Genomic DNA, 27,754 nt, shown 5'->3' on the forward strand with positions numbered 1-27,754 from the left:
AAAATATAGGCAACATTCAATAAGAAAGGTAGTCTCTGATTGCAGTGGTCATGTAATCACCCTGTCACAAGGGGTTTTGCCATTACTGTGATCCCTCTTGTTAAATATTACTCCCCAAACTAGTCTCCATAGCCACTGTGCTTGCGCCACAGTAGCCTGATGCATCTACAATTTCAACAGTTCTCTCAGTGGTGTTTTAGGTGAGAAAGAGTTGTGGCATACCAGGAAATGTAGTTGAGGTTGCACTGCTCTAGAAAGCATAGATTAACATAGGTATGTACAGGATATTTGCTATACTAGCTGCATACACAATGTCTAGTAGCTATAAAATAATTCATACGTATATTTTTTTATAACATTTTCATATAATAATTTTATGTAACAACCATTTCAGAGCCATCTATCACAAAAGTCACCAGAGTCATCGAAGGCGACCCAGAATTTAGTCTGATTAAAGAAGGAGAGACAAGAGTAACCAAAGTCATTCAAGGTAGTAACTGATCTTATATGTATCTTTGAACAGCTTATATATTTTCTGTAGCTTGAGCTGTCATTTCGATTGTACAAAAAAATTCAAATAAATCTGCTTTTCATATTCTACAGTTTTTTTTAGCTCTAATCAAAATCAAATACTTACATTTTGAAAGTGGCCAAAACAATAATTTTTACATCAAATCATGTTAATATCATCTACAATATATACATGCAATGCATTTCCAAAATAACAAAGGCTGAACTCCTTTAATTTATACTTAGAGTGTGGTTTCATCCCACAGAATCTCCTGTTGCATGAACCCTAAATTGCATTTCACTTTGGAAACGTATCTGTCAGTGGACTAACATTTTTTGGCTTCAGTGCGGAATATCCAAGTAGACATTCAGGAGGCCAAGTATAACATGTAAGACCTCAAGGGAGGCCATATTGGATTGACATAATATATTGAGATCAAAGGAAGCAGTGCTAAAGATTAACTATACAGCAACCATACTAATTATACTGTAGTATTCTTATATTTAGATACATCCAACACCCTTTTCATTATTAAAGTCCTAATGGTAACACATATTTAAGAAGTCCATAGTGATCTTGGCCTACACTTATCAAGGTGAAGAGAAAATAGGAGGCACATTGTGCATTATATATATTTATCATATCTATCATTTGTAATTCACTATAATAAAGTAACTACCGTAAGTGCACAAGGTAATATGTCCACATTTTGACATTTTGGAAAATGTCTTACTTTGTGTATTTTTTAATTAATATCTGATATTTAGGGGGGGGAATTGTACTTATCTTTTTAATTGAATTTGTTAGAGCCCACGATTACTAAGATCACTAGGGTGATTGAAGGTGAGACAGATTTTAAGCTGGTAAAAGAAGGTGATATATCATGGACTAAAGTTATCCAAGGAGGTAAATTTTAACAAAAATGACTTTTGCCTTTCTTTATTTTTATTGAGTGATCTATTTTATTTCATTTTCTAAATTTAATATTCATTTAATTGACTTAGAAAAAAGATTTTTGTCATTTTTGTAATAAAATGAAGGCAGGATGATCCTAGATTTTTTTTGGTCATCTACTGTATGTATCTTAGTATGGACATCTGCCAAATGATGATTGAATAGCTCCTTTATAGTCTTCTCTTTTCATTTTAATTTCAAATTGTAAATTATATTTTTCACATCTGAGCGCACAGCATGTCATATACAATTTTATTTTTGTTTGTTTTTTACAATTAAATTTGTTAGAGCCTAGAATTTCTAAGATCACTAGAGTGATTGAAGGTGAGCCAGGTTTTACACTGGTAAAGGAAGGCGAAACTCAAGTGACTAAAGTGTTCCAAGGAGGTAAAGTGAAATTATGAGATCTCAAAAATTCTCTTTCCTTCCTTTTATATCTGGAAACCCTAAATTGATACCAGCTACTTGTGGGTTCTTAAAGTCTAACCAGAAAAGTTTTACAATTCACAGGTTGAAGAAGTGTATATCACCAAGAAAGTGGTGAGCAGTATACTTCATTCTGCCTTGCTTTCCTGTCAAATTCCATCTAACAGTACCTCCTAAAATTCTTTTGTTTCCAGGGGTCTGGAGAAAATGATACACTGGAATGCACCCAAAAAGTTTTTTATTTATTTATAGTTCCTTATTTTATATATACATTTTTTATATTTCTGTTTCACAGGCCCTGAAATTAAATACACTAGTGTCACTGGTCTTGGATCTGACTTGGATGATGCTGAACTCACAAGGAGACTAGAAGAAGGTGGGTTTTAGTGGCAGTACATTTCTTCAGTAGCTTCTTATAAAAGGATGTAAAAAGGTGATCTGGTCCACAAAAATGTTTTCTTTTAATTAGCAACATGGAAATGTTTTCTCACTTTAAAATATTCAAAGGAAAGAAAAAAAAAATCATAGTGTTGGGTTGCTGAAGTCAGAATCATAGACAGGTCTGAGCAAGTAGTCTGGCAATAGAATAGTTACAATCAAATTGTATCCAAAGACAAACTGTTATTTCAATACGCATGTACACAATTTGCTATTTAGATTTTTTTCCTAAAATGAGGAAAATTGGCTTTTACCTCATGAGGGTTTTTTGCCATCCTCTGGATCAACTTTTAAGGATAACAGACTGAACTGGATAGTAACTATGCTTCTATATTATGCAATGCTACTAAACATTAGAATACAAAGAAAATTTCAATCAAAGCTGATTGCTGCATTTTCAGAGAGAGCTGCATAGCAAGACATTTTTCCTGCCGCAGCTTCAACAGGGGAATTTAATTAATTGGTAGAGGGTCTAATCCTAAGAACTGGAAAATATGTATATATTGGAACGAAACTCAACATTTTGACAAAATAATAAATGGTGAAATTTATCTAACAAGTTGAGTAATTTTGTGGCTTCTTTAAGTTATTTCATATTCCTTTCTTTTCTTATATACAAAGCTCCTTTTAAACCCTACAAAATATTTTTGTAACAGACAACAGTACTGATGTCTGATATGTGACTAAGGTGTATTTAGCATTAAATTTAATTTTTCTATGAAAAAAAAGAAGTTAATCTCTTAATAGTTTGTGCATTTTTGCTTCAGTATAAGGAGGCGAATAGCAGAGTGGTTTTGGAGTATTTTAGGAAAAATGCAATGATCATGTATTCACTTTTTACCATAACTAATGATTGAACCTTAGTAAGAAATTAGGATACACTGCTCTTTCTGATATTCTGCCTTCCTGGCAAAAAGTTCATATGTGAACCCTACATGTGTTCCCAAAACATTGGAAACTCCTTACCCAGTGACACGAGTGCCATACATTTTTTTCTGGTCCAATTCAAAATATCAGATTTTTTTTTGGTGGGGGGCTTATTGAAGTCTCTGGTTCATGAATAGATTCCTGACAATTTATGCCATAAACCTGTATCCTATCAGAAGTCACCAGGGTATCCAAGTTCATTGAAGGTGATTCACAAACATTGGATGATGCCGAGCTGAAAAAACTTCTTCAGGGAGGTTAGTGAGTGCAACTGGGCAACTAATAGCACTTAACAAGGATTTGTTGGTGATGGTAAACTATGCTGTGCAATCCCTTTTAAAGACTAAATTAACTTCATAGCACAATTTTTCTGCACTTTACTTCAAAGCAATCAGGTTAATATTCAAAATCTAAGTTTAATTTTAATTTAGTCTTTAAAAAATAACTAACAAAGGGGAGAATGAAGATTTGTTTGAATGATTGGTAGGTTGATATTACTGAATCATATGCAGATTTTCCTGAAGAATAAAAAGTAAGAGAAAAAGAGAAAAACAAATATTCATTCCTCCACTTAACCCATTTTCAGCATGTATTTGGAGAAATAATAAGAAATTTAACTCACTCATCTAAATATTTACCATTTAACAATTTTTTAAAATTAACACAAAAAATGTACTAATAAAATTTTAAAATGTTTCCTAAATATACTTCTTTGAAGGATGATTGTATTAGTCATTAATAACAGAAATAGATTTCATCATTTGAGACTTTAAATGCAAACTGTTCTTTAATTTGTAAAAATAAAGGTTCATATGAGTTTGTGTTTGAAGGCAGTGATTGAAGATATTGATTGTATTGTGCATGAGAGACTTAATGAGGAAAACAGATAACACAGGGTTCTGGCTGTAATAAAGAAGTGATATGACTTACCTGACAGATCTGATTCTCACAGTTAGGATTTGTTAAACCAGCTGCAACAGTGAGGTCACAGACGACACAGGCAAATCCTTCACCTCCAAGGGGCACCAAAGGAGGCGGTGTATTGGCTGCAGTGATCATGTGTTGTCTGGAGACCTGCAGAGGCAGTGCAGGATCTGCCAGAAAAGTAACAATCACCTCTTTGTTGCAGGCAGATCCCTTTTGTTGCCCAGTTTCCTCTTGAAACTGGACAACCCCTTTAAAATTCTAGTTTATGCTTTTCCTTTGATATTACTCATGGAAATTTATGAATAAATTGACAACAACCACTTGTCACTAGTTTGTGTTCTTGCATAGTAAAACACTCTCAGCAATGTTTGAAAAGTGACAGAATTAAGGGCTCATACCTGAATGAGAAATCAAGTATTTAGTAATGCAGAAATGTCAGAAGTGAAGATGCCCTCTGAAGAAGAGAAGATGTCCATTGTAATGAAAACACGAGTAACATTATGGCTTTTACGTCTCTGCTTCATTTACTATACTTAACATCTATGTTCTCAGATTTCCTCTTTATTTAAACTGGTTCAAATTCCAAATATATTTCCGAAATTTCTATTTCCAACAAACAGTATTGTATCTAATTATACCAACTCTATTCTTTGTACGCTCTATGTTTTTAGAGCCCCAAGTTAGAAGAATACAGTCTGGAACTAGAAGGGTACAAGGTACAATATCCATTTATTTATTGGTTTATTAATCATTGACAACATTGTCTTTTTAATGCTTTTATATAAACTATATGCAGTATGTAAAAGTTCCTTATACTGGGTAAATGATTGTGATGAAGCTTAAGCATTAATTACCACCCACCATGAACGATTCTGTTCTTCAAGTCTGTACTACATTTTATAACACTTGGGTTATGCTACTCTTTGTACTGTAATTTGGAACAAGAATTTGCTATTTGGGGAGGCTGTAAAAGAGATGTCAACCCTATTATTAAATTGCAGCATATCAATTCTAGTTTAAGCTACTTGAAGATACTATATTTGTCAATATTAAAATAAGGCCAAGGCCCTCAACAAATATGTAGGTGTCAAATCTTTATCAAAACTGAATTGTCCTGAGACCTCAGCCTACAGCTGTCTCACCTGGGGTCACACTTTGTCAAAGTCTTATATTGTGCACGTCCAGATAGTTTGGGAACTTTTACTCTACGACAATATGTTCCTGAGCTCACCAGTACCTATGGCCTTTTTTATCATTGATTTGGTATCATTAGTTTTGCTTCGGGTGCATTGTCAGACTTCAAGAAAAACTACCAGTAAGGATTTGGCAATCTATTGCACAAGGATGAAGTAGGTTATAAAGAATCAATTATTTTCTGGACATGATTCTAGTGTCACAAAAATTAAATTTTTACAATTAAAGTAATGTTTGTTTAGTGTCATTGAGAGACAATAATATATGCTAGCCTAATAGGTGGATAGATATATAATAGATAGATGGATTGATAGATAATTCTATGATACCAATGGAATTGATCTTATTTATTTAAAATTATTGTGAGTATTGGATTGTATACATAATACAATGTACCCTATCCACGTATTCATATAGTTGTGGTGCTTATTAAAGAGTGAGTTATGAATAGCTTTAGTATGGAATAATAATGTGAGGAAACATCAGAACAGGAGCCTTGGTGGAATTTATCTTCTCTCTGAAAGAAATAATGGAACTTTAAAATGCTTTATTATTTATCACAATTAGTCACCGGTTCCTAAGTGCATAAGTGTGTTTTTAATCAACTGCTATTAGATTTTCCTGGAGACTGTAATATTTATAAAGAAATTTGGAAAATGACCATGCCCTGCATCCTATAATTCTGGTTTTAAAAATTTGCAAGATAGGGCTTTCGTGACATTTTGGGCTTATTTCCATAAACATCTGTGAATTTTTGCATCACTTAATTCAGGTTTCAAAAGTGGCTGGGAAATGGGTGTGGTAACCTATGTTAATTAGTTTCACTCCTGATTTATCACTGGTGCTTATTTTAAAAAGTTGCAAAGAAAGTTTCAAAGTAGTAGGGGATGGTGTAAAAAATAAACTGGAGTAGCATTTCTAGACAAAAGTGATAGTTTCACGAAGAACCAAATTTAACATTGTATGACATTTGATAAATTAGGAGCAGAAGTATGCCAATGCAGACTGACTACAAATACAGTATTACCCTCATAAAAAGGTCTGTGAATTTAAAGACTATGCAAACCTTTGGAGGTCATTTTTTATGATTGCATGTTACTAATTTTTGGCTAAAAATCTTTTTTTCAATTGGCCTTTATTAAAAATATTGGGCTGTTCTGTCACAAAGGTTTTTTTTCTGGCTTTGTGACTGGTACTTTCATTTTCTGCCGGTCATCTTATAAACCTTATCTCTGAATTACTGAGAGGTCATAAACACTTATTTAAGCCATATTTTTATCAGTAAGATAAGAACTGAGCTGTAATAAGTGTTTATAATGTCAAAGAGTAGAGATAAGGAGTCTGTCTGCTCCTGGTCTGATGAAAAAGTTAAGATGCTACTAAAGCATCTCAGCTATGACCAGAAAAAAGGGCTCCATATATTTAATAAGGATCAATCTAAAAAATATATTCTTAGCTCAAAATGAGTACAATGCAATAATTTTTAAAAATTGCCCCGAAGGTGTACATAGCTTTTAATGAGCAGAGTTGATACTTACCGTATTTCATGCATATTCAATGATTCTGCTGGCGTACATAACCACTAATAAATGTCCTTTATTTGACATCTTCTGTCATTCTTATAAAAAGTCTATCGACCCATTGAAACGTGATAGAGGATTTTGGTAGGGAACTGGATGACAACAGTCATGCCTGCCATTAGAGCTCAATGGAGTTAGTAAACCTGGCATGTTACGCATTTATACATCATCTTACTTGTTTTCATTCATGTAAAACTCTATGAAAGAGAGAGTACAATCCATGGGGTCTCATGGGTACATATTGGCTGACACCCTTTTTTCCCAAAAACAGATATAACTAAGAAATGCTGAAAAGACTTATTATATATTTTAAAGTAGAGAATACTTCATTGATGTACTGTATACTGACGGGGGAAATTCTCTAAATCTTCTTGCCTACATCTAAAATGTTTTTGCATGGTCCCATATAGCTTGGCAGACACAATAACATTTTGCTTTGTGCTACAACTCTGCTTTTAAAACTTTTCAGGATGTCTCTATCACAAATCAGATAAATGTGCGGTAAAGGGAAGCTATTGATTAATTAAAAAATACTAAAATTTAGCCTGGTACCAGGTCCTCACTGCAGGCCAAACTCTTCCTGCTCTGTAGAGTTCACATCTCAGAACAGACAGGTTTACAGTGGACTTTGTGGCAGGTAATTGGGTAATTGAGGATTGCACAATTTCCATTAGGCAGTGGACAAGTTCAGATTCCCCCCCCCCCTCACACTGCCTGCACAATAGCCTCTGCACATATCACAGCCCACAACATCCCCTACAAAAATTAAATAGTCATTATCTGACTGAGGTTTCTTATGTGCCTTCAGCAAGATGACTCCTTTTGTAATCATTTAAAAAAGATGCTGAAGTAGCAGCCGCACCGATGCCCTGATGCCTGTGGAAAACCAAATGCCACTCTAGAAAAGTAGAGATCAAAATAGCACATGGTGGATGGGGGTTTTGTTATAGATTTCTCATTAGGGTCCATTTTATGCCTCTGATTACACTGAATCATGGAAAATTTTGTTGTTGAACTTTTTTGCTTTTTTGTTTTAGGCTGACTTGCACTCACTTGAAATTGCTTCAGTAAGGTAGAGCTTTACTAATGCCATGCTTAGGCAATAACCTCATGTCTGTCTATGATGTAACATCTTCATGTAATGTCTGAGATTTTCTTCTTATATAACCTTATCTAATTTTAACTAAATAGAATACATTTCTGTTAAAACACTGAGTAAATGAGAGAAACAAGTACAATCAAATCAACAGTTGCTGGCTTAAATGGTGCTAAAATGTGCCGCAATTTTGTTTAAAGCAATCATCTGTTCCTACCTGAACCAATGATGTAGCTTGTTGGAAAGTGGCGTGGCTTCATAGGAAAGGGGATATATCCTAATTTGCATCATTTACCACCAAAATGTCACCACAATTAGAGAGTTGGACAAGTGTCTAGCCATGCTACAATTTATCACTAAGCTTTATCACTAAATCTGGTCTGATTTAAGGACAATTTTAGATGGCCCAAACAGCAACATATAACATTAGATAGAACTAGATTGAACCCTGCGGTGAATTAAATTGGTATAAAAGAATCACACCACGTGTTTCAGCCTTAAATTAGAATATGCCTGTATAATGCAGCCATCAGAAATTGGACTAAAGCATAATTAATTACCTAATTTATGTAGGCTGTAATTGAAAAAACAACAACAACTAATTGAAGTCACAACTCTTGTTCATTAACACTGGATTGGTGGATCTTTCTCTTGCTATATAACTTTGAGACCATTGAGATGACCCTTTGCTCACCAGCAGGCAAACAAGCTTAGCTTCTATTTGTTATTTTAAAAAAAAAAGGTGGATGCAGAATATCTTGTGCTTCCCTTCTATTTTAGTCCCTTTGTTCTCTTTATGTTGAATATTTTAGAATCGGTGTGCTTCTAACAAATCTTTAACACTCCTTTGAAGAACATGTACACATTTTGGGTGAAGTCAGATGGTTCATGTACACATTACATTACTTTAACTTACTGTATACTATTCTGATCTATATGCCCTCCATTAAAGGGTTTCTACCACCACATTTTCACCTATTTAGCTGTCAGACACTAGCGATCTACTAGTGTCTGCTCTACCTAACCATGCTATTGTAATCCCTTTCTGTGCAGCGGTTACACTAAAAAACGTAGTTTTATTGGTATGCTAATGAGCCTCTAGGTGCTATGGGGGCGTCTTTTCAGCACCTAGAGGCTCCGTCCACTCACCATTTCTGCTGCCCAGCGTGCTCCAGCCCGCCCCTCTCCTCTAGATTGACAGACTACTTCTCTGCATCTCGGCTGAATTCTTGCGCCTGCACCGTGTGCTTCTGTATTCGGCGCAGGCGCAGTGACTGTCTCCCTGCGCCGGCATCTTCACTGCGCCTGCGGTGATTACGGCGCAGGGAGCAGTCCAACAGTCACTGCGCCTGCGCCGAATACAGAGGCACATGGCGCAGGCGTGAGTGGGCTGTCAATCTAGAGGAGAGGGGCGGGCTGGAGCGCGCTGGGCGGCGGAAATAGTGAATGGACGGAGCCTCTAGGTGCTGAAAAGACGCCCCCATAGCACGTAGAGGCTCATTAGCATACCAATAAAACTACGTTTTTTTTAGGGTAACCGCTGCACAGAAAGGGATTACAATAGCATGGTTAGGTAGAGCAGACACTATCAGATCGCTAGTGTCTGACAGCTAAATAGGTGAAAATATGGTGGTAGAAACCCTTTAAGAGGTAACAAGTTTCTACGTACTGTAGACTTGTCTGAAGTAGATCCTTGTCTCCATTCAATTTGAGAAGACCATAACAAACCGCAGGCAGACTAACAATGGTCATAAATATTTGTATATAACCAGTCTTTTCAACTTAAAGATTGTGTCATCTCATATGTTGGGGGCATAACCCATTTTAGGGATCCACAGCTATCTCTAAAATTGAGCATGCAAAGATAAAGAGAGCAGATCATGCAAGCTCGGCCATTCATTTCTATGGGTGTGCTAAAAATAGATGACCTAGCTATTTTCAGTCTCACTTGTATGGGTCTGACGGAAATTGTAGAGCCAGCACTCGGCTGTTTTTGGCAGTCCAATATAAATTAATGGAACGTGGCTGAGCATACGTGGTCCGCTCTCCTTCTCTTTGCAGACTCTGTTTTAGAAATAGGTGCAGGTCCCATCAGACATTGGGTGCATATCCTACCGATATGTTCTCAATGTATGAGATAACACAACTCTTTTAACTTATCGTAATGAGACAAATGTTTGTTTTAATCTTGAAATAAACATAGACTTACCTTTTTTGACAGGTCAACCACTCAGAAGAAAGCTTAAAAGAAGAAGTCATCAATCCTAAATTCAGTCCCATCAGCTATTAAGAAATTACAAAGAATTTGTTCTGAGAAAGTGATAAAGAGTGTGCTATGTCGAAATAAATTTCATCAGGACTATCTCACATCTTCCACAAATTGCCTTCAATTAAGCAAATCCATTCTTACTGTTTTAAGATTTCTTACAAGATGGGGATTTGTACAAACTTTTTGAAATAAAAAATAAAAAATGCTGAATGTATCAAAGAAAAGGATTGTTTATATCAAGTTGTCCTCTGTTCTATGCAATGGGTTGTGGTGTGCTGTATGCTAATTAGGCCTTTTGCACACAAACGTTGTGCATCCGTTCCATGCATTGGGGACCGCAATTGGCCAGGACAGATCGAGACCCATTCAAATTCGATGGGTCCATGATCCGTCCGCAGCGCAAAAAGATAGAACAAGTTTTATTTTTTTGCGGTGCGGAGGCATGGACAGAAACACCGATCCATGCTCCCGTTCCACATGCAGAGTGCACACGGGCCGGTGTGATCTTGAATAGTTGGTGTTTTGGGCACTTTAAATAAATTGGTGCTTTGTGGTTTCTTTTTTTTTATGGAACATTTTTTTTTCTTTTTTTTTTTTTACTTTTAATCAAAACCTACACGGCTAGTGTTTAGTACTAACTTCTATTGGTTTATTTGTAAATTATGCCATTTTTATTACTGGTTTTGTATGCAGAAAATGATAGTCATTTGCTTCTGTGTTTATTTTTACTCAAATGTTGCAATGCAACTTCATTAGCTAGGGAAGAAGTGTTTTCCTTACATTCCTGTGCCTTCTTTTTCTTTAAAGTGAAACTTAATTGAATTAAATATGGTTTTAGGATGTTAAAGACAAAAAATACATTCAGAGATGTATCGTTACAGTGAGCCTGGTATGAGAAGTTTTCTTCTGCTTTTGTATCTTTCATACTCCCTCCACATGTATTACATGTATTATCTAACTCTGAGATGTTCATGTATTTAGTGGTGAAGAGAGAAGATCTTTGATCTGTCGAAAATGACAGCAGGACATAAATAGCAATTCCTAAGCTATAATAGTACAGTATATAAGTATCTTTCACATCCTAAAGCTTTGTTTTAAACCATGAGTTTCTATTTAAAGGCTTTAAAAGCTGTTGGGTGTGCGTGTATACCTCTGTTTCTTAAGCCAATACTCAATAAAGAATGTGGTTGAAAAATGCATTTGTCTATGCTATTTTATGAAACATTTTATGATTATGACAAATATCCAATTTTTACAATGTTATACAAATAACACTGCAGGGAGATTTTTATTATTATGTTTTTAATTTACGCAAAAATATTGCTGACATATTGTGCAGCTAGACTAAAATCTACTGTAGACCCTCACTTGAGTAGATTTCAATTTTTCATTTATACCTGGAAACAGGCATAAATGTTGGTGCGTTTGCCAGGGTCGATGGCCTTGCTATCAAGCCATTCTGCCCCTGCCAATTCCTAGTGCCTTAAAAACATCACATGCGCCTAAATTTAGGCACGCGGATGTTTAAAAAGTTGCAAAATGGATCTATGCAACCTTTAATGCCAATCTCTGTCCTAGTGCTCTTTGATAAATTATCCCCATTATCATTACTTGCTGTCCCTAATGGTTATCCCAATCAGAGTTCCCTATCAGTAGGTCTTTGGATTGTTGGAGGAAACTGAAACACCCAGAGGGAACCCACACAAACACAGGGAGAACATACAAACTCCATGAAGATATTGTCCTTGGTCAGATTGAAACCTAGGACCCCACTGCTGTAAAGCACCAATGCCAACCACTGAGCCACCATGCTGCCCACGCTGCATATAGCTGAGTCAAGGACAGCGTTAATCTGATTCTCAGGGTGCAGGATTACAATGAGCGCTGAGAACAACAACACTGGATCACATTTATGACATTACAGTATGTGATAGAGATTACTGACTTTTTCTTACCTCTTTCTGCACAATTACTATTGAAAATCCGCACAATACTCGATCTAAAATGAGTTTTTTCTAGCTTAGTTTTCCAACTTAGGATGGGTTCAAACATTGTTGTTCTAAAGCAAGAAGTGGATTGGAAGGAAAAGAAAAATGTAAAGGAAAGACTTATACTTACTTCTCCTATCTCCTGTATCCACTGGTTACTGCCATACAAACCAAAGTGTGAACCGACCTTTAATGTAGTTTGCCAGGTGGCCGGCTATGAAGCAAATCTTTGTCACTCACTGCTCAGTGCAGCAGATCAAGCAAGGTGCTAAAGTTATTCTTAGAAATATAAGCCAGAGAAAATCAGGCAGAGAGATTTTAACAGGTTTTCTTTCGTATGCTTTTCAACTATACATAATAAAGGTTTCCTCCATTTAGGTCCAACTGCTGGGAGCCCACCAATTCTGAGATCTGGGACTTTTTGGCCCTGATTTATCATACCTTCACTCCAGAATTCTGATATCAAAAGTCGCAAAATAGGTCTTTTGCAACGTTTTTGCACTCCCTTGCGCAAAATTTATGCGATTTCAAAAATGTGTAAATTTTTACACTCAATTGCGCAAAATTTAGCGACTTTTTGCATGTGCACACCACGTTTTTGTACTCCCTTGTGCAAAATTTATGCGATTGCACAAAAATGTGCAACTTTTTACACTCACTTGCGCTAAATTTTGCGACTTTTTGCATGTGTACACCACTCACTCAAGTTTTGTAATATGGGTGGAAAAGTGGGTGTGGTTAGCTATGTTAATGAGTTTCACTCCAGATTTATCATTGCGACTTTTTTAAAAAAGTCGCAATCTCACTCCAGGAGGAGGGTGGAGTAGAAAAACTGGAGTAGCTTCTCTAGACAAAAGTGTTAGGTTTAAGGACAAGCCAAATTTATCAAACAACCTGTGACATTTGATGTGGCACAAAGTATTCCAACACAGACTCAAGCAAAACTGACTTCAAATATTCTCCTCATGATAAATTCCCCCCTTTATTCTTATGATCAGGAGTGTCCCACAATTTTTTTTAGCATTTTAAAACTGACAAGACATAAATTAGAATCAGAAGAAAAGTCCTTTAAGTTTTCCATTCAAACTAAGCGAATATGCAATGAGAGGGAACATGAGTCACAAGACATTCTTGTGGTCAGTAGGGCCCCACACAATTAGGCATTTACCTGTCCTGTACAGAGGTGATAAATATCAATTACGAGGCAGCCTCTTGAGTTGTGTGGTTAACAAATCCCCCAAGAAATTTTGAGTCAGAGGACAAAAATTACCCAGAAATAGTGTACACAATGACCTAACACATATCCATTACATAAACATATAGACCAGGGTACTTCTTTTATGGACCAGTTGCATTGTTTCCCTTTCTTGTGCCACTCAAAAATTATGTATAGAAAATTTGCAATGTATTATCCAGCAGCAAGAGAAAATCAACCAAACAGAGGAAATAAGAAAAATCTCCAGTGCTACAAAAATTCAAAAACTTTCTACTTTCACAACAAAAAGGCAAAGAGGAGGTAAAATTTAGGATCAGTAGGCTATAAACAAATCTAGAAAGCTACACAGCTAAATAACAATGCCATGCAGTACCATAATAACAATGCACATGCTTTCTAAGTAATGTGACTGTGAACGTTATCAGCTCTTCTGATGTGATGATTGGGCCAAATCAAGGGTTAATTTGTAAATAATCAGAGACACAGGGAAGTGTTTTCTCCATAAATGACTTATTTTATTTTAGCAAGTGTATATATATATATATATATATATATATATATATATATATATACCAACAGCTTACAATATCATAATGGTTCTAACCCAAAAAGAAGTGAAACTATTGCAAAGCTTCTCACAGAAGTGAAGACAGGACATTAGGCTTTGAGTTTAGAACATTCAGTTCTAAAGATTATGAAAAACAATGCAAGCATCAGATTGTAAGAATGAAGGAAAGGGAAAAGCCCAGTCAGAGGAGAAATAACAAAATGAAGTATGTATTATTACTTTCACATGACAATTTTAAGTGCATTGGCTTTTGACCAGTGGCTAATAATATAACTGATATTCTGCCCATAGCTGTGACTCAGTGATGCTTTTGTGGTTGGATGTCCCAAAGGTAGAACTATGGGGGGCTGACTGGTTGGAATACAATACATCATAACCCCTTAGTAACCCCGAATATGCCTTTTTACGAAGGGCACTAAGAGTCCTTAGGCTAGGGTCCAGTTTTATTTGCAGTGGCCTAGTCTAAGTGCTGCACGGGAATGGGGTATCCTGCTCTACCATTCTGGATCAGAAGAGCCATTGATCTGGTCTGTTTAACCCCTTAGATGAGGCGTTCAATAGCAACCATGCCAATTTAGAGGTTTAAAAGGAGGATATTCTTTCTGTCTCCCATTGGCACCTCGCAAAAGAGATTGGTGCTGATGTATTTTTCATGGCAACCTGGGACCTAATGAAGGCCTTAGGCCTAGCTGCAGTATATTCGTAGCTGGCTGCGCCTTTCTGTCCTGCTGGGGATTGTCAATATAGCACTGACAACATAATACACTGTACTATAGCTGCTTCACTAGTTCCTAGTTTATTTTTATTAATTGAGGGTGGAGTGTTTCTCCAAGAGGTGGGGTTTAATATTGTTTTGTCCTACTGAAGGTATGGCAAGGGGGAGGGGTGTTCTTGTTCCAGACACTTTTAAGTCAGAATTTTTATTGTAATATGGGACATCATGAGATAAAATGAAAGGAAGGAACTAAAAGGAAGAATTGCTGAGATATTTCTATGGATTTTCTGTGATTAATGCTCCTGTAAATAATAAAAAAAAAAACTGAACGTAACTACAGTATGTGAGGCCTATGTGTATCCATGTTATCAGACTACAAAAAATCCCTGTGTAGTCATATACTGAATTCATAATTAGGGATGAGCAAACCCGAACTGTACATTTTCGCAAAAGTCCGGGTTCGGGTTCGGTGTTCGGCGCTTTCTTGCCGCTTTTTGAAAGGCTGCAAAGCAGCCAATCAACAAGCGTCATACTACTTGCCCCAAGAGGCCATCACAGCCTTGCCTACTATTGGCATGGCTGTGATTGGCCAGTGCAGCATGTGACCCAGCCTCTATATAAGCTTGGGTCACGTAGCGCTGCACGTCACTCTGCTGATTCAAGCATAGGGAGAGGTTGCTGCTGCGACGTTAGGGCGAGATTAGGCAGATTAACTCCTCCAAAAGACTTCATTCTGTGATCGATCTCTAGCTGTAGATCATTGAAGTGCTAATATTGAATTGCTCACTTTTTTTAGGCTGCCCAGAGCGTTTTTAGATCACTTTTTTCTGGGGTGATCGGCGGCCATTTTGTGGCTTGTGGTGCGCCAGCACAAGCTACCACTAAGTGCTTTTAACCATCAATAGTGTGGTTATTTTTTGCTATATCCTACATCAGCTGCAGGCTGAGCCTGTGTCACCGAAGTGCATTTAACCATCAACAGTCTGGTTATTTTTTGGCCATATACTACATCAGGTGCAGGCTGAGCCTGTGTCACCCAAGTGCATTTAACCATCAACAGTGTGGTTAATTTTTGGCCATATACTACATCTGGTGCAGGCTGAGCCTGTGTCACCCAAGTGCATTTAACCATCAATAGTGTGGTTATTTTTTGGCCATATACTACATCAGGGGCAAGTTGAGCCTGTCACCCAGCGCCTAAAAAATAGACCTGACATTTCTATTCAACCAAATCTGTACTGTTTTAGCTGGTCAAGTTATTTGTAGTGACCGTAAAAGCACAGTTTTTGTTCTGGGTTGAAAAACTATTCCCAAATTTGCCATTCTCAAAATAACTAAGTAGTTTATGTTATATGAGGCCTACTTGAAATCTATCCCAAAAAGGATATCTTAGATTCAAGGTGCTGATAGTGTCATTCAGAAAAACTTAACACACACGCTACCGTGCAGATACAAGTCTAATTCTGTGATTAAACGTATACCTGTCACACAGCGCAAAAAAAAAATAGGCCTCACATTTCTATTCAACCAAATCTGTACTGTTTGAGCTGGTCAAGTTATTTGTAGTGACCGTAAAAGCACAGTTTTTGTTCTGGGGTGAAAAACTATTCCCAAATTTGACATTCTCAAAATAAGTAGTTTATGCTATATGAGGCCTACTTGAAATCTATCCCAAAAAGGATATCTTACATTGAAGGTGCTGATAGTGTCATTCAGAAAAACCTAAGACACACGCTACCGTGCAGATACAAGTCTAATTCTGTGATTAAACGTATACCTGTCACACAGCGCAAAAAAAAAATAGGCCTCACATTCCTATTCAACCAAATCTGTACTGTTTGAGCTGGTCAAATTATTTGTAGTGACCGTAAAAGCAAATTTTTTGTTCTGGGGTGAAAAACTATTCCCAAATTTTACATTCTCAAAATAACTAAGTAGTTTATGCTAAATGAGGCCTACTTGAAATCTATCCCAAAAAGGATATCTTAGATGCAAGGTGCTGATAGTGTCATTCAGAAAAACTTAACACACACGCTACCATGCAGATACAAGTCTAATTCTGTGATTAAACGTATACCTGTCACACAGCGCAAAAAAAAATAGGCCTCACATTTCTATTTAACCAAATCTGTACTGTTTGAGCTGGTCAAGTTATTTGTAGTGACCGTAAAAGCAAAGTTTTTGTTCTGGGGTGAAAAACTATTCCCAAATTTGCCATTCTCAAAATTGTGGTGAACGGGAACAATGAGGAAAACATCTAATAAGGGACGCGTACGCGGACGTGGACATGGTCGTGGTGGTGTTAGTGGACCCTCTGGTGCTGGGAGAGGACGTGGCCGTTCTGCCACAGCCACACGTCCTAGTGAACCAACTACCTCAGGTCCCAGTAGCCAGCAGAATTTACAGCAATATTTGGTGGGGCCCAATGCCGTTCTAAGGATGGTAAGGCCTGAGCAGGTACAGGCATTAGCCAATTGGGTGGCCGACAGTGGATCCAGCACGTTCACATTATCTCCCACCCAGTCTTCTGCAGAAAGCGCACAGATGGCGCATGAAAACCAAGCCCATCGGTCTGTCACATCAGCCCCATGCATATCAGGGAAACTGTCTGAGCCTCAAGTTATGCAGCAGTCTCTTATGCTGTTTGAAGACTCTGCTGCCAGGGTTTCCCAAGGGCATCCACCTAGCCCTTCCCCAGGGGTGGAAGAGATAGAATGCACTAACGCACAACCACTTATTTTTCATGATGATGAGGACATGGGAATACCACCTCAGCTCGTCTCTGATGATGACGAAACACAGGTGCCAACTGCTGCGTCTTTCTTCAGTGTGCAGACTGAACAGGAGGTCAGGGATCAAGACTGGGTGGAAGACGATGCAGGGGACGATGAGGTCCTAGACCCCACATGGAATGAAGGTCGTGCCACTGACTTTCACAGTTCGGAGGAAGAGGCAGTGGTGAGACCGAGCCAACAGCGTAGCAAAAGAGGGAGCAGTGGGCAAAATCAGAACACCCGCCGCCAAGAGATTCCGCCTGCTACTGACCGCCGCCATCTGGGACCGAGCACCCCAAAGGCAGCTTCAAGGAGTTCCCTGGCATGGCACTTCTTCAAACAATGTGCTGACGACAAGACCTGAGTGGTTTCCACGCTGTGCCTTCAGAGCTTGAAGCGAGGCATTAACGTTCTGAACCTTAGCACAACCTGCATGACCAGGCACCTGCATGCAAAGCATGAACTGCAGTGGAGTAAACACCTTAAAAACAAGGAAGTCACTCAGGCTCCCCCTGCTACCTCTTCTGCTGCTGCCGCCTCGGCCTCTTCTGCTGCTGCAGCCTCGGCCTCTTCCTCCGGCTCTGGAGGAACGTTGGCACCTGCCGCCCAGCAAACATGGGATATACCACCGACACCACCACCTGCGTCACCAAGCATCTCAACCATGTCACACGGCAGCGTTCAGCTCTCCATCTCAGAAACATTTGAGAGAAAGCGTAAATTCCCACCTAGCCACCCTCGATCCCTGGCCCTGAATGCCAGCATTTCTAAACTACTGGCCTATGAAATGCTGTCATTTAGGCTGGTGGACACAGACAGCTTCAAACAGCTCATGTCGCTTGCTGTCCCACAGTATGTTGTTCCCAGCCGCCACTACTTCTCCAAGAGAGCCGTGTCTTCCCTGCACAACCAAGTGTCGGATAAAATCAAGTGTGCACTGCGCAACGCCATCTGTGGCAAGGTCCACCTAACCACAGATACGTGGACCAGTAAGCACGGCCAGGGACGCTATATCTCCCTAACTGCACACTGGGTAAATGTAGTGGCGGCTGGGCCCCAGGCGGAGAGCTGTTTGGCGCACGTCCTTCCGCCGCCAAGGATCGCAGGGCAACATTCTTTACCTCCTGTCCCCTCCTCCTCCTACTCAGCTTCCTCCTCCTCTTCTTCCACCTGCTCATCCAGTCAGCCACACACCTTCACCACCAACTTCAGCACAGCACGGGGTAAACGTCAGCAGGCCGTTCTGAAACTCATATGTTTGGGGGACAGGCCCCACACCGCACAGGAGTTGTGGCGGGGTATAGAACAACAGACCGATGAGTGGTTGCTGCCGGTGAGCCTCAAGCCCGGCCTGGTGGTGTGCGATAATGGGCGAAATCTCGTTGCAGCTCTGGGACTAGCCGGTTTGACGCACATCCCTTGCCTGGCGCATGTGCTGAATTTGGTGGTGCAGAAGTTCATTCGCAACTACCCCGACATGTCAGAGCTGCTGCATAAAGTGCGGGCCGTCTGTTCGCGCTTCCGGCGTTCACACCCTGCTGCTGCATGCCTGTCTGCGCTACAGCGTAACTTCGGCCTTCCTGCTCACCGCCTCATATGCGATGTGCCCACCAGGTGGAACTCCACCTTGCACATGCTGGACAGACTGTGCGAGCAGCAGCAGGCCATAGTGGAGTTTCAGCTGCTGCACGCACGGGTCAGTCGCACTGCGGAACAGCACCACTTCACCACCAATGACTGGGCCTCCATGCGAGACCTGTGTGCCCTGTTGCGCTGTTTAGAGTACTCCACCAACATGGCCAGTGACGATGACGCCGTTATCAGCGTTACAATACCACTTCTATGTCTCCTTGAGAAAACACTTAGGGCGATGATGGAAGAGGAGGTGGCCCAGGAGGAAGAGGGGTCATTTTTAGCACTTTCAGGCCAGTCTCTTCGAAGTGACTCAGAGGGAGGTTTTTTGCAACACCAGATGCCAGGTACAAATGTGGCCAGACAGGGCCCACTACTGGAGGACGAGAAGGACGAGGATGAGGAGGAGGTGGAGGAGGATGAGGATGAAGCATGTTCACAGCGGGGTGGCACCCAAAGCAGCTCGGGCCCATCACTGGTGCGTGGCTTGGGGGAAACACAGGACGATGACGATACGCCTCCCACAGAGGACAGCTTGTCCTTACCTCTGGGCAGCCTGGCACACATGAGCGACTACATGCTGCAGTGCCTACGCAACGACAGCAGAGTTGCCCACATTTTAACGTGTGCAGACTACTGGGTTGCCACCCTGCTGGATCCCCGGTACAAAGACAATGTGCCCACCTTACTTCCTACACTGGACTGAGAGCATTCCCAAATGTCACAGGGGAACCAGTGGAAGCCCAAGGCGAAGGCAGAGGAAAAGCAAGAGGTCGCCAACGCAGCTGTGTCACGGCCAGCTCTTCTGAGGGCAGGGTTAGCATGGCAGAGATGTGGAAAAGTTTTGTCACCACGTCACAGCTAAGTGCACCACCACCTGATACGGAACGTGTTAGCAGAAGGCAACATTTCACTAACATGGTGGAACAGTACCTGTGCACACCCCTCCACGTACTGACTGATGGACAAGCTGACGTTCATAAAAATGAACCAGGCATGGATCCCACAGGACCTGTCCATCCCTTGTGCAGATTAGATATTAACTACCTCCCCTTAACAATATATTAATCTACTCCAGGGCACTTCCTCATTCAATCCTATTTTTATTTTCATTTTACCATTATATTGCGGGGCAACCCAAAGTTGAATGAACCTCTCCTCTGTCTGGGTGCCGGGGCCTAAATGTGTGACAGTGGCCTGTTCCAGTGGTGGGTGACGTGAAGCCTGATTCTCTGCTATGACATGAAGACTGATTCTGTGCTGACATGAAGCCAGATTCTCTGTTACGGGACCTCTCTCCTCTGTCTGGGTGCCGGGGCCTAAATATGTGACAGTGGCCTGTTCCAGTGGTGGGTGACGTGAAGCCTGATTCTCTGCTATGACATGAAGACTGATTCTGTGCTGACATGAAGCCAGATTCTCTGCTATGGCATGAAGAGACTGATTCTCTGCTGACATGAAGCCAGATTCTTTGCTATGGCATGAAGAGACTGATTCTCTGCTGACGTGAAGCCAGATTCTCTGCTATGGGACCTCTGTCCAATTGATATTGGTTAATTTTTATTTTTTAAATTTTTATTTTAATTCATTTCCCTATCCACATTTGTTTGCAAGGGATTTACCTACATGTTGCTGCCTTTTGCAGCCCTCTAGCTCTTTCCTGGGCTGTTTTACAGCCTTTTTAGTGCCCAAAAGTTCGGGTCCCCATTGACTTCAATGGGGTTCGGGTTCGGGACGAAGTTCGGGTCGGGTTCGGACCCCGAACCCGAACATTTCCGGGAAGTTCGGCCGAACTTCTCGAACCCGAACATCCAGGTGTTCGCTCAACTCTATTCATAATCCGTCCAGTCTGTCCTCTACTTCATGTGAACATACTTGCAATAGATTTCTATAAATTAGCAAAGTAGAAAAAAGGCTTTCTATATAAATTTAATACTGACATGATTTTCACTACCTTAACACCACTGCAAGCCATTACTGCCAGGGGTGAAGTAAAACATCCAGTTAACCTGATATTTTCTGTTAAATTTACCAAATACCTCCGTAGTGCTCAAAATGAGAAAAATGAGAAAAATAAAATGTAATTGGTTCATGGTTCATTAGGGTGACGATTGCCCTGTTTCGCTATAAAACAATAATCACCTCATCTCCCTGGATCTTTTTCCTGTTCAATTTAGCAAAATTGCATCACCCTGGATTTAAAGCACCTGGCCCAGAGTCAAAATTTGGAGCGTACTGTTATGTAACATTTGGTATTGATTGTAGAATATGAACACTTTAATAGTATCATGATATTCTTTTCTTATTACAAAGTTTCTATTACCTGGATGTCCTTATTTTCTATATAATTATAATGTTACCACTAGTTTTTATGTTCTTAATGAGCAAATTTAACATTATCTACAACTTACAGTTGCAAAAAATGTAGCATACCATATATACAGTATATTTCTGTACTTCACATGACATGCTCTGAGGAAAAACCTAAATCGGTTACTAAAACCTCTGTTGCAGTTTTCATCAGATTAAGGCCTCATGCACACGACCGTATTTTTTTGCGGTCCGCAAAACGGGGTTCCGTTTTTCCGTGATCCGTGACCGTTTTTTCGTCCGTGGGTCTTCCTTGATTTTTGGAGGATCCACGAACATGAAAAAAAAGTCGTTTTGGTGTCCGCCTGGCCGCGCGGAGCCAAACGGATCCGTCCTGAATTACAATGCAAGTCAATGGGGACGGATCCGTTTGACGTTGACACAATATGGTGCAATTTCAAACGGAACCGTCCCCCATTGACTTTTAATGTAAAGTCAGGAGTTAATATACCATCGGATCGGAGTTTTCTCCAATCCGATAGTATATTTTAACTTGAAGCGTCCCCATCACCATGGGAACGCCTCTATGTTAGAATATACCGTTGGAATTTAGTTACATCGTGAAACTCAAATCCGACAGTATATTCTAACACAGAGGCGTTCCCATGGTGATGGGGACGCTTCAGGTTAGAATATACTAAAAGAACTGTGTACATGACTGCCCCCTGCTGCCTGGCAGGTGCTGCCAGGCAGCAGGGGGCAGCCCCCCCCTGTAGTTAACACATTGGTGGCCAGTGTGGCCGGCCCCCCCCTGTAGTTAACTCATTGGTGGCCAGTGGGCCCCCCTCCCCTGTAGTTAACTCATTGGTGGCCAGTGGGCCCCCCTCTCCCCTGTAGTTAACTCATTGGTGGCCAGTGTGGCCGGCCCCCCTCCCTCCCCTGTAGTTAACTTGTTGGTGGCCAGTGGGCCCCCCCTCCCTCCCCTCCTAATTAAAATCTCCCCCCTATCATTGGTGGCAGCGGAGTGTACCGATCGGAGTCCCAGTTTAATCGCTGGGGCTCCGATCGGTAACCATGGCAACCAGGACGCTACTGCAGTCCCGGTTGCCATGGTTACTTAGCAATTTGTAGAACCATTATACTTACCTGCGAGCTGCGATGGTCTGCGTCCGGTCGGGAGCTCCTCCTACTGGTAAGTGACAGGTCCGGCCGAGAGCTCCTCCTACTGGTAAGTGACATGACATGACCTGCAGTAGCGTCCTGGTTGCCATGGTTACCGATCGGAGCCCCAGCAATTAAACTGGGACTCTGATCGGTACACTCCGCTGCCACCAATGATAGGGGGGAGATTTTAATTAGGAGGGGAGGGAGGGGAGAAGGCCCACTGGCCACCAACGAGTTAACTACAGGGGAGGGAGGGGGGGGCCCACTGGCCACCAACGAGTTAACTACAGGGGAGGGAGGGGGGCCGGCCGCACTGGCCACCAATGAGTTAACTACAGGGGAGGGGGGGGCCCACCGGCCACCAATGAGTTAACTACAGGGGAGGGGGGGGGCGGCCGCACTGGCCACCAATGTGTTAACTACAGGGGAGGGAGGGGGGGGCCGGCCACACTGGCCACCAATGTGTTAACTACAGGGGGGGGGGCTGCCCCCTGCTGCCTGGCAGCACCTTCCAGGCAGCAGGGGGCAGTCATGTACACAGTTCTGTTAGTATATTCTAACCTGAAGCGTCCCCATCACCATGGGAACGCCTCTGTGTTAGAATATACTGTCGGATTAGAGTTTTCACGAAGTGAAAACTCAGCTATGAAAAAGCTTTTATGCAGACGGATCTTCGGATCCGTCTGTATAAAAACTAACCTACGGCCACGGATCACGGACACGGATGCCAATCTTTTGTGCATCCGTGTTCTTTCACGGACCCATTGACTTGAATGGGTCCATGAACCGTTGGCCGTGAAAAAAATAGGACAGGTCATATTTTTTTCACGGCCAGGAAACACGGATCACGGATGCGGCTGCAAAACGGTGCATTTTCCGATTTTTCCACGGACCCATTGAAAGTCAATGGGTCCGAGAAAAAATGGAAAATGGCACAACGGCCACGGGTGCACACAACGGTCGTGTGCATGAGGCCTAAGTAACATTTTGAGTCTCATCCATCTCTCAAAACCTTGCTTAACCACCTCCGGACCGCCTAACGCAGGATCGCGTTCCGGAGGTGGCAGCGCTGCGCAGAGTCACGCATATACGCGTCATCTCGCGAGACGCGAGATTTCGCTCAAAGCCGGCCCACGCATGCGCATCGAGGGCCGGCAAAATTAAAAGAAGTATTTCGTCACCAGCCTGCCAGCAACGATCATTGGCTGGCAGGCTGGCGATTTTCAAAAAATCCAATCCAAAGTCATATAACAGATCATATTAGTAAATATGATCTGTTGTATGGCTTGTCTGCTCCTGTGCTGGTCCTTTTCGTCGGTTGGATCCAGCACAGGAGCAGACTGAACTGTGAGTACACCAAACACTACACCTTAGCCCCAGATCACCCACCTGCACCCCAATTAACCCTTTGATCACCCCTTTGATCGCCCCTGTCAATCACTAGTGAAAGGAAAAAAAGTGATCAGTGTAAACTGTCACTTTTTTTTTTTCACTGGTATTGGCTGTTAGGTTTTAGGGATAGTTTAGGCCCCTTGGTTAGGTAGTTAGCGTCAGTTAGCGCCCACCCCACCGCACCGCAGTCACTTTTATTCGCTGTTTAGCGTATCGCTAATCAGCATTTGTACTTTTATAGTATCTGTAAGTGATCAAAACTGATCACGGTCAGATCTATAATAGTATTAGTGTCACCTTAGCTCGCCCTCCACCCAAAACGCAGTGTTTGCCCGATCAGGCCTGATCGGTCGCCCACACGTGCGTTCACCCACGCCCGCCCCACCGCAGTGACAAAAAAAATATATTTTTTGATCACTGCACATTCATTTTACACGCACTGCGGCGATAAAAAAATCAGTTTTGATATTTTTTATCAACCGCAGCAGCCTCCGGTACTTCGCTAGCCTCCCCTTTGTAAGACAGGTTTGCTTTTTTTCTTGGGTAGTCTCAGGGAATACCCCTAAATTTAGTAGTCCAAAATGTCAAACAGGGGGTATTCTTCTGAAGAGGCCTACAGGATTCTGACCCAGTCGGATGAGGAGTGGGAACCCTCATCTGACGAATCTAGCGGGTCAGAATATGAACCTGTGGAAAGCAGTGGCTCTCTGACCCAAAGTTCGGACGAGGAGGTGGAGGTCCCTGGCAGCACCAGGCGTACCCGGCCCCATGTCGCTAGACCACAGGTTACGCAGGATCCGCTTCAAGAGCAGCAGAGTGGGGCTGTCGCTGCCGGATCACGTGGTGAGGCATACACCAGCAGCGCAGCCCTTCCTGGACCTAGTACCAGCACTGCCGTACAACCTGGTGAAGTAGCGAGCACCAGAAGGGCAGTTGAAGCTGGTACGGTGGCACGTGCAATAGTTACCCCGTCGCAGCCACCGCACAGACAGGCCCGTAGAGCCCCTAGAGTCCCTGAGGTGCTGGCAAATCCTGATTGGCAGTCACCAACTTCAGCCGCACCAGTAGTTCCCCCTTTCACCGCCCAGTCTGGAGTTCGGGTTGAGACGGCTCAAATCGGTTCGGCCCTGAGATTTTTTGAGCTGTTCTTGACTGCGGAGCTCTTGGACTTAGTCGTGGCAGAGACCAACCAGTATGCCACACAATTTATAACCGCAAACCCGGGAAGCTATTATGCCCAGCCTTTCCGGTGGAAACCAGTCCAAGTTTCCGAACTTAAATTTTTTTTGGGCCTTCTCCTCAACATGGGCCTGACAAAAAAGCATGAATTGCGGTCATATTGGTCAACGCACCCAATTCATCACATGCCCATGTTCTCTGCTGCTATGTCCAGGACACGATTTGAGACCATCCTCCGTTTTCTGCATTTTAGCGACAACACCACCTCCCTTCCCAGAGGCCACCCTGCTTTTGACCGGCTCCACAAAATTTGGCCCCTCATAGACCATTTCAACCTGAAATTTGCAGATTTGTATACCCCTGAGCAAAACATCTGCGTAGACGAGTCCCTAATACATTTTACCGGGCGCCTTGGCTTCAAACAATACATCCCAAGCAAGCGTGCCCGGTATGGGGTCAAATTGTATAAGCTCTGTGAAAGGGCCACAGGCTATACCCACAAATTTCGGATCTATGAGGGAAAAGATCAGACCCTGGAGCCGGTCGGTTGCCCTGACTACCTGGGGAGCAGTGGGAAGACAGTCTGGGACTTGGTGTCACCCTTATTCGGCAAGGGGTACCATCTTTATGTGGACAATTTCTACACAAGTGTGGCCCTCTTTAGGCATTTGTTTCTAGAACGGATTTGCGCCTGTGGCACCGCGCAAACTAGTCGCGTGGGCTTCCCCCAACGGCTTGTAACCACCCGTCTTGCAAGGGGGCAGAGGGCTGCCTTGTGTAACGAAGAACTGCTCGCGGTGAAATGGAGAGACAAGCGTGACGTTTACATGCTCTCCTCCATTCACGCAGACACGACAATCCAAATTGAGCGAGCAACCCGTGTCATTGAAAAGCCCCTCTGTGTCCACGACTATAATGCGCTCATGGGAGGGGTGGACTTCAATGACCAGATGTTGTCTCCGTATTTAGTTTCCCGCAGAACCAGACGCTGGTATAAGAAGGTGTCTGTATATTTGATTCAATTGGCGCTGTACAATAGTTTTGTTCTCTACAGTAAGGCTGGGAGAACAGGATCCTTCCTCAAATTCCAGGAAGAGATCATCGAGAACCTCCTTTACCCAGGAGGTTCCGTGGCCCCATCCACCAGTGTAGTTAGCCGTCTACATGAGCGACATTTCCCCAGTGTCGTTCCTGGTACCTCAACCCAACCGTCACCCCGAAAAAGATGTCGTGTCTGTAGCAGGAGTGGAATAAGGCGTGACACCCGCTATTTCTGTCCTGACTGTGCTGACCACCCTGCCCTATGCTATGGAGAGTGTTTCCGGAAGTACCACACACAGGTACACCTAGCATAGGGATCACATCTCACCAGGACAGGCACACAGGGCTATTAGGGCCCATTCACTCACAGCTGCTGCAAACCTCTCCTTTCACCTGGGATAAAGTGCATAACGTACTTCGCCACATCTTTGGGCGATTTGCGCTTTGCACATTGTCCCATGGGGAAGGAGATGTTTGTTCTATAAAGGTAAAAAAAAAACTAAACAAAAAAAAAAATACCGGTAAGTAAAAAAGTTAAACGTTCAGTTAAAAATTTTTTAAAAAAATTTCTATGTTCTGTTCAACAGTTAATAAATTTATTGCGTTGCGGCCTGGTTTTTTCTTTTTTGTTTTGTTTTTTTTACCTTTCAGGTGGACCAACCGATCGACTAGCTGCAGCACTGATGTGCATTCGGACAGAAGCATTGCGCTGCTGTCAGATTACACGCAAGTCGGTGTATGCGGCGCTGAAAGACGAGATTTCTCCTCTGCAGTAAAAGATACGTTTGCCGAGGCATATGAGCTGAGGAGGTGGCGGTGTTCATATACTTTGGCAAACACTTTGTATATATAAAAAAAAAAAATCCCGGCAATAATTTATTCATCCACATCGATTGATGTGAATGGAGAAATCTGGTTTGCCAGGGCATACGAGCTAAGTGGGTATGGATGTTGGGCGGAGCTCCTATGTCCTGGCAGACGCCTTTCCCCTCCTTTTTCTTTTTTTGGCAGAGATTTTTTCATCCACATTGATCGATGTGAATGAAGAAATCTGTGCCGTTCATTTTTTTCTTTCAGCCCAGAGGCTGAACGGAAAAAAAAAATCTCATTACCTGTATGCTCAATATAAGGAGAATAGCAGAAACTCCTAATGCTGGGCATACATGTAATGATTGCGGAGACCCTCAAATGCCAGGGCAGTACAAACACCCCACAAATAACACCATTTTGGAAAGAAGACACCCCAAGGTATTCGCTGAGGGGCATATTGAGTCCATGAAAGATTGAAATTTTTGTCCCAAGTTAGCGGAAAGGGAGACTTTGTGAGAAAAAAATTTAAAAAATCAATTTCCGCTAACTTGTGCCAAAATTTTTTTTTTCTATGAACTCGCCATGCCCCTCATTGAATACCTTGGGGTGTCTTCTTTCCAAAATGGGGTCACATGTGGGGTAT

General features: G+C 41.7%; 1 protein-coding gene across 5 annotated transcripts in view; it reads left to right on the forward strand.

Annotated features, from left to right (window-relative positions):
* Positions 1–10,681, forward strand: part of POSTN (periostin) — a 75,829-nt gene extending 65,148 nt beyond the window's left edge. For 2 of the 5 annotated variants that reach the window (XM_040426096.1, XM_040426097.1), the window contains 7 exons: positions 395–490; positions 1,319–1,417; positions 1,754–1,852; positions 2,187–2,267; positions 3,433–3,513; positions 4,855–4,899; positions 10,275–10,681. In XM_040426096.1, coding sequence (XP_040282030.1) covers positions 395–490; positions 1,319–1,417; positions 1,754–1,852; positions 2,187–2,267; positions 3,433–3,513; positions 4,855–4,899; positions 10,275–10,321 — 548 coding nt within the window. In that variant the 3' untranslated portion in view covers positions 10,322–10,681. The remainder of the gene's footprint in view (positions 1–394; positions 491–1,318; positions 1,418–1,753; positions 1,853–2,186; positions 2,268–3,432; positions 3,514–4,854; positions 4,900–10,274) is intronic. The other 3 variants (XM_040426098.1, XM_040426099.1, XM_040426100.1) reach the window with 3 other exon arrangements.
* Positions 10,682–27,754: the final 17,073 nt, after the last annotated feature.

The sequence above is a fragment of the Bufo bufo genome, chromosome 3 (assembly GCF_905171765.1).
Source record: "Bufo bufo chromosome 3, aBufBuf1.1, whole genome shotgun sequence".
Classification (NCBI taxonomy): domain Eukaryota; kingdom Metazoa; phylum Chordata; class Amphibia; order Anura; family Bufonidae; genus Bufo; species Bufo bufo.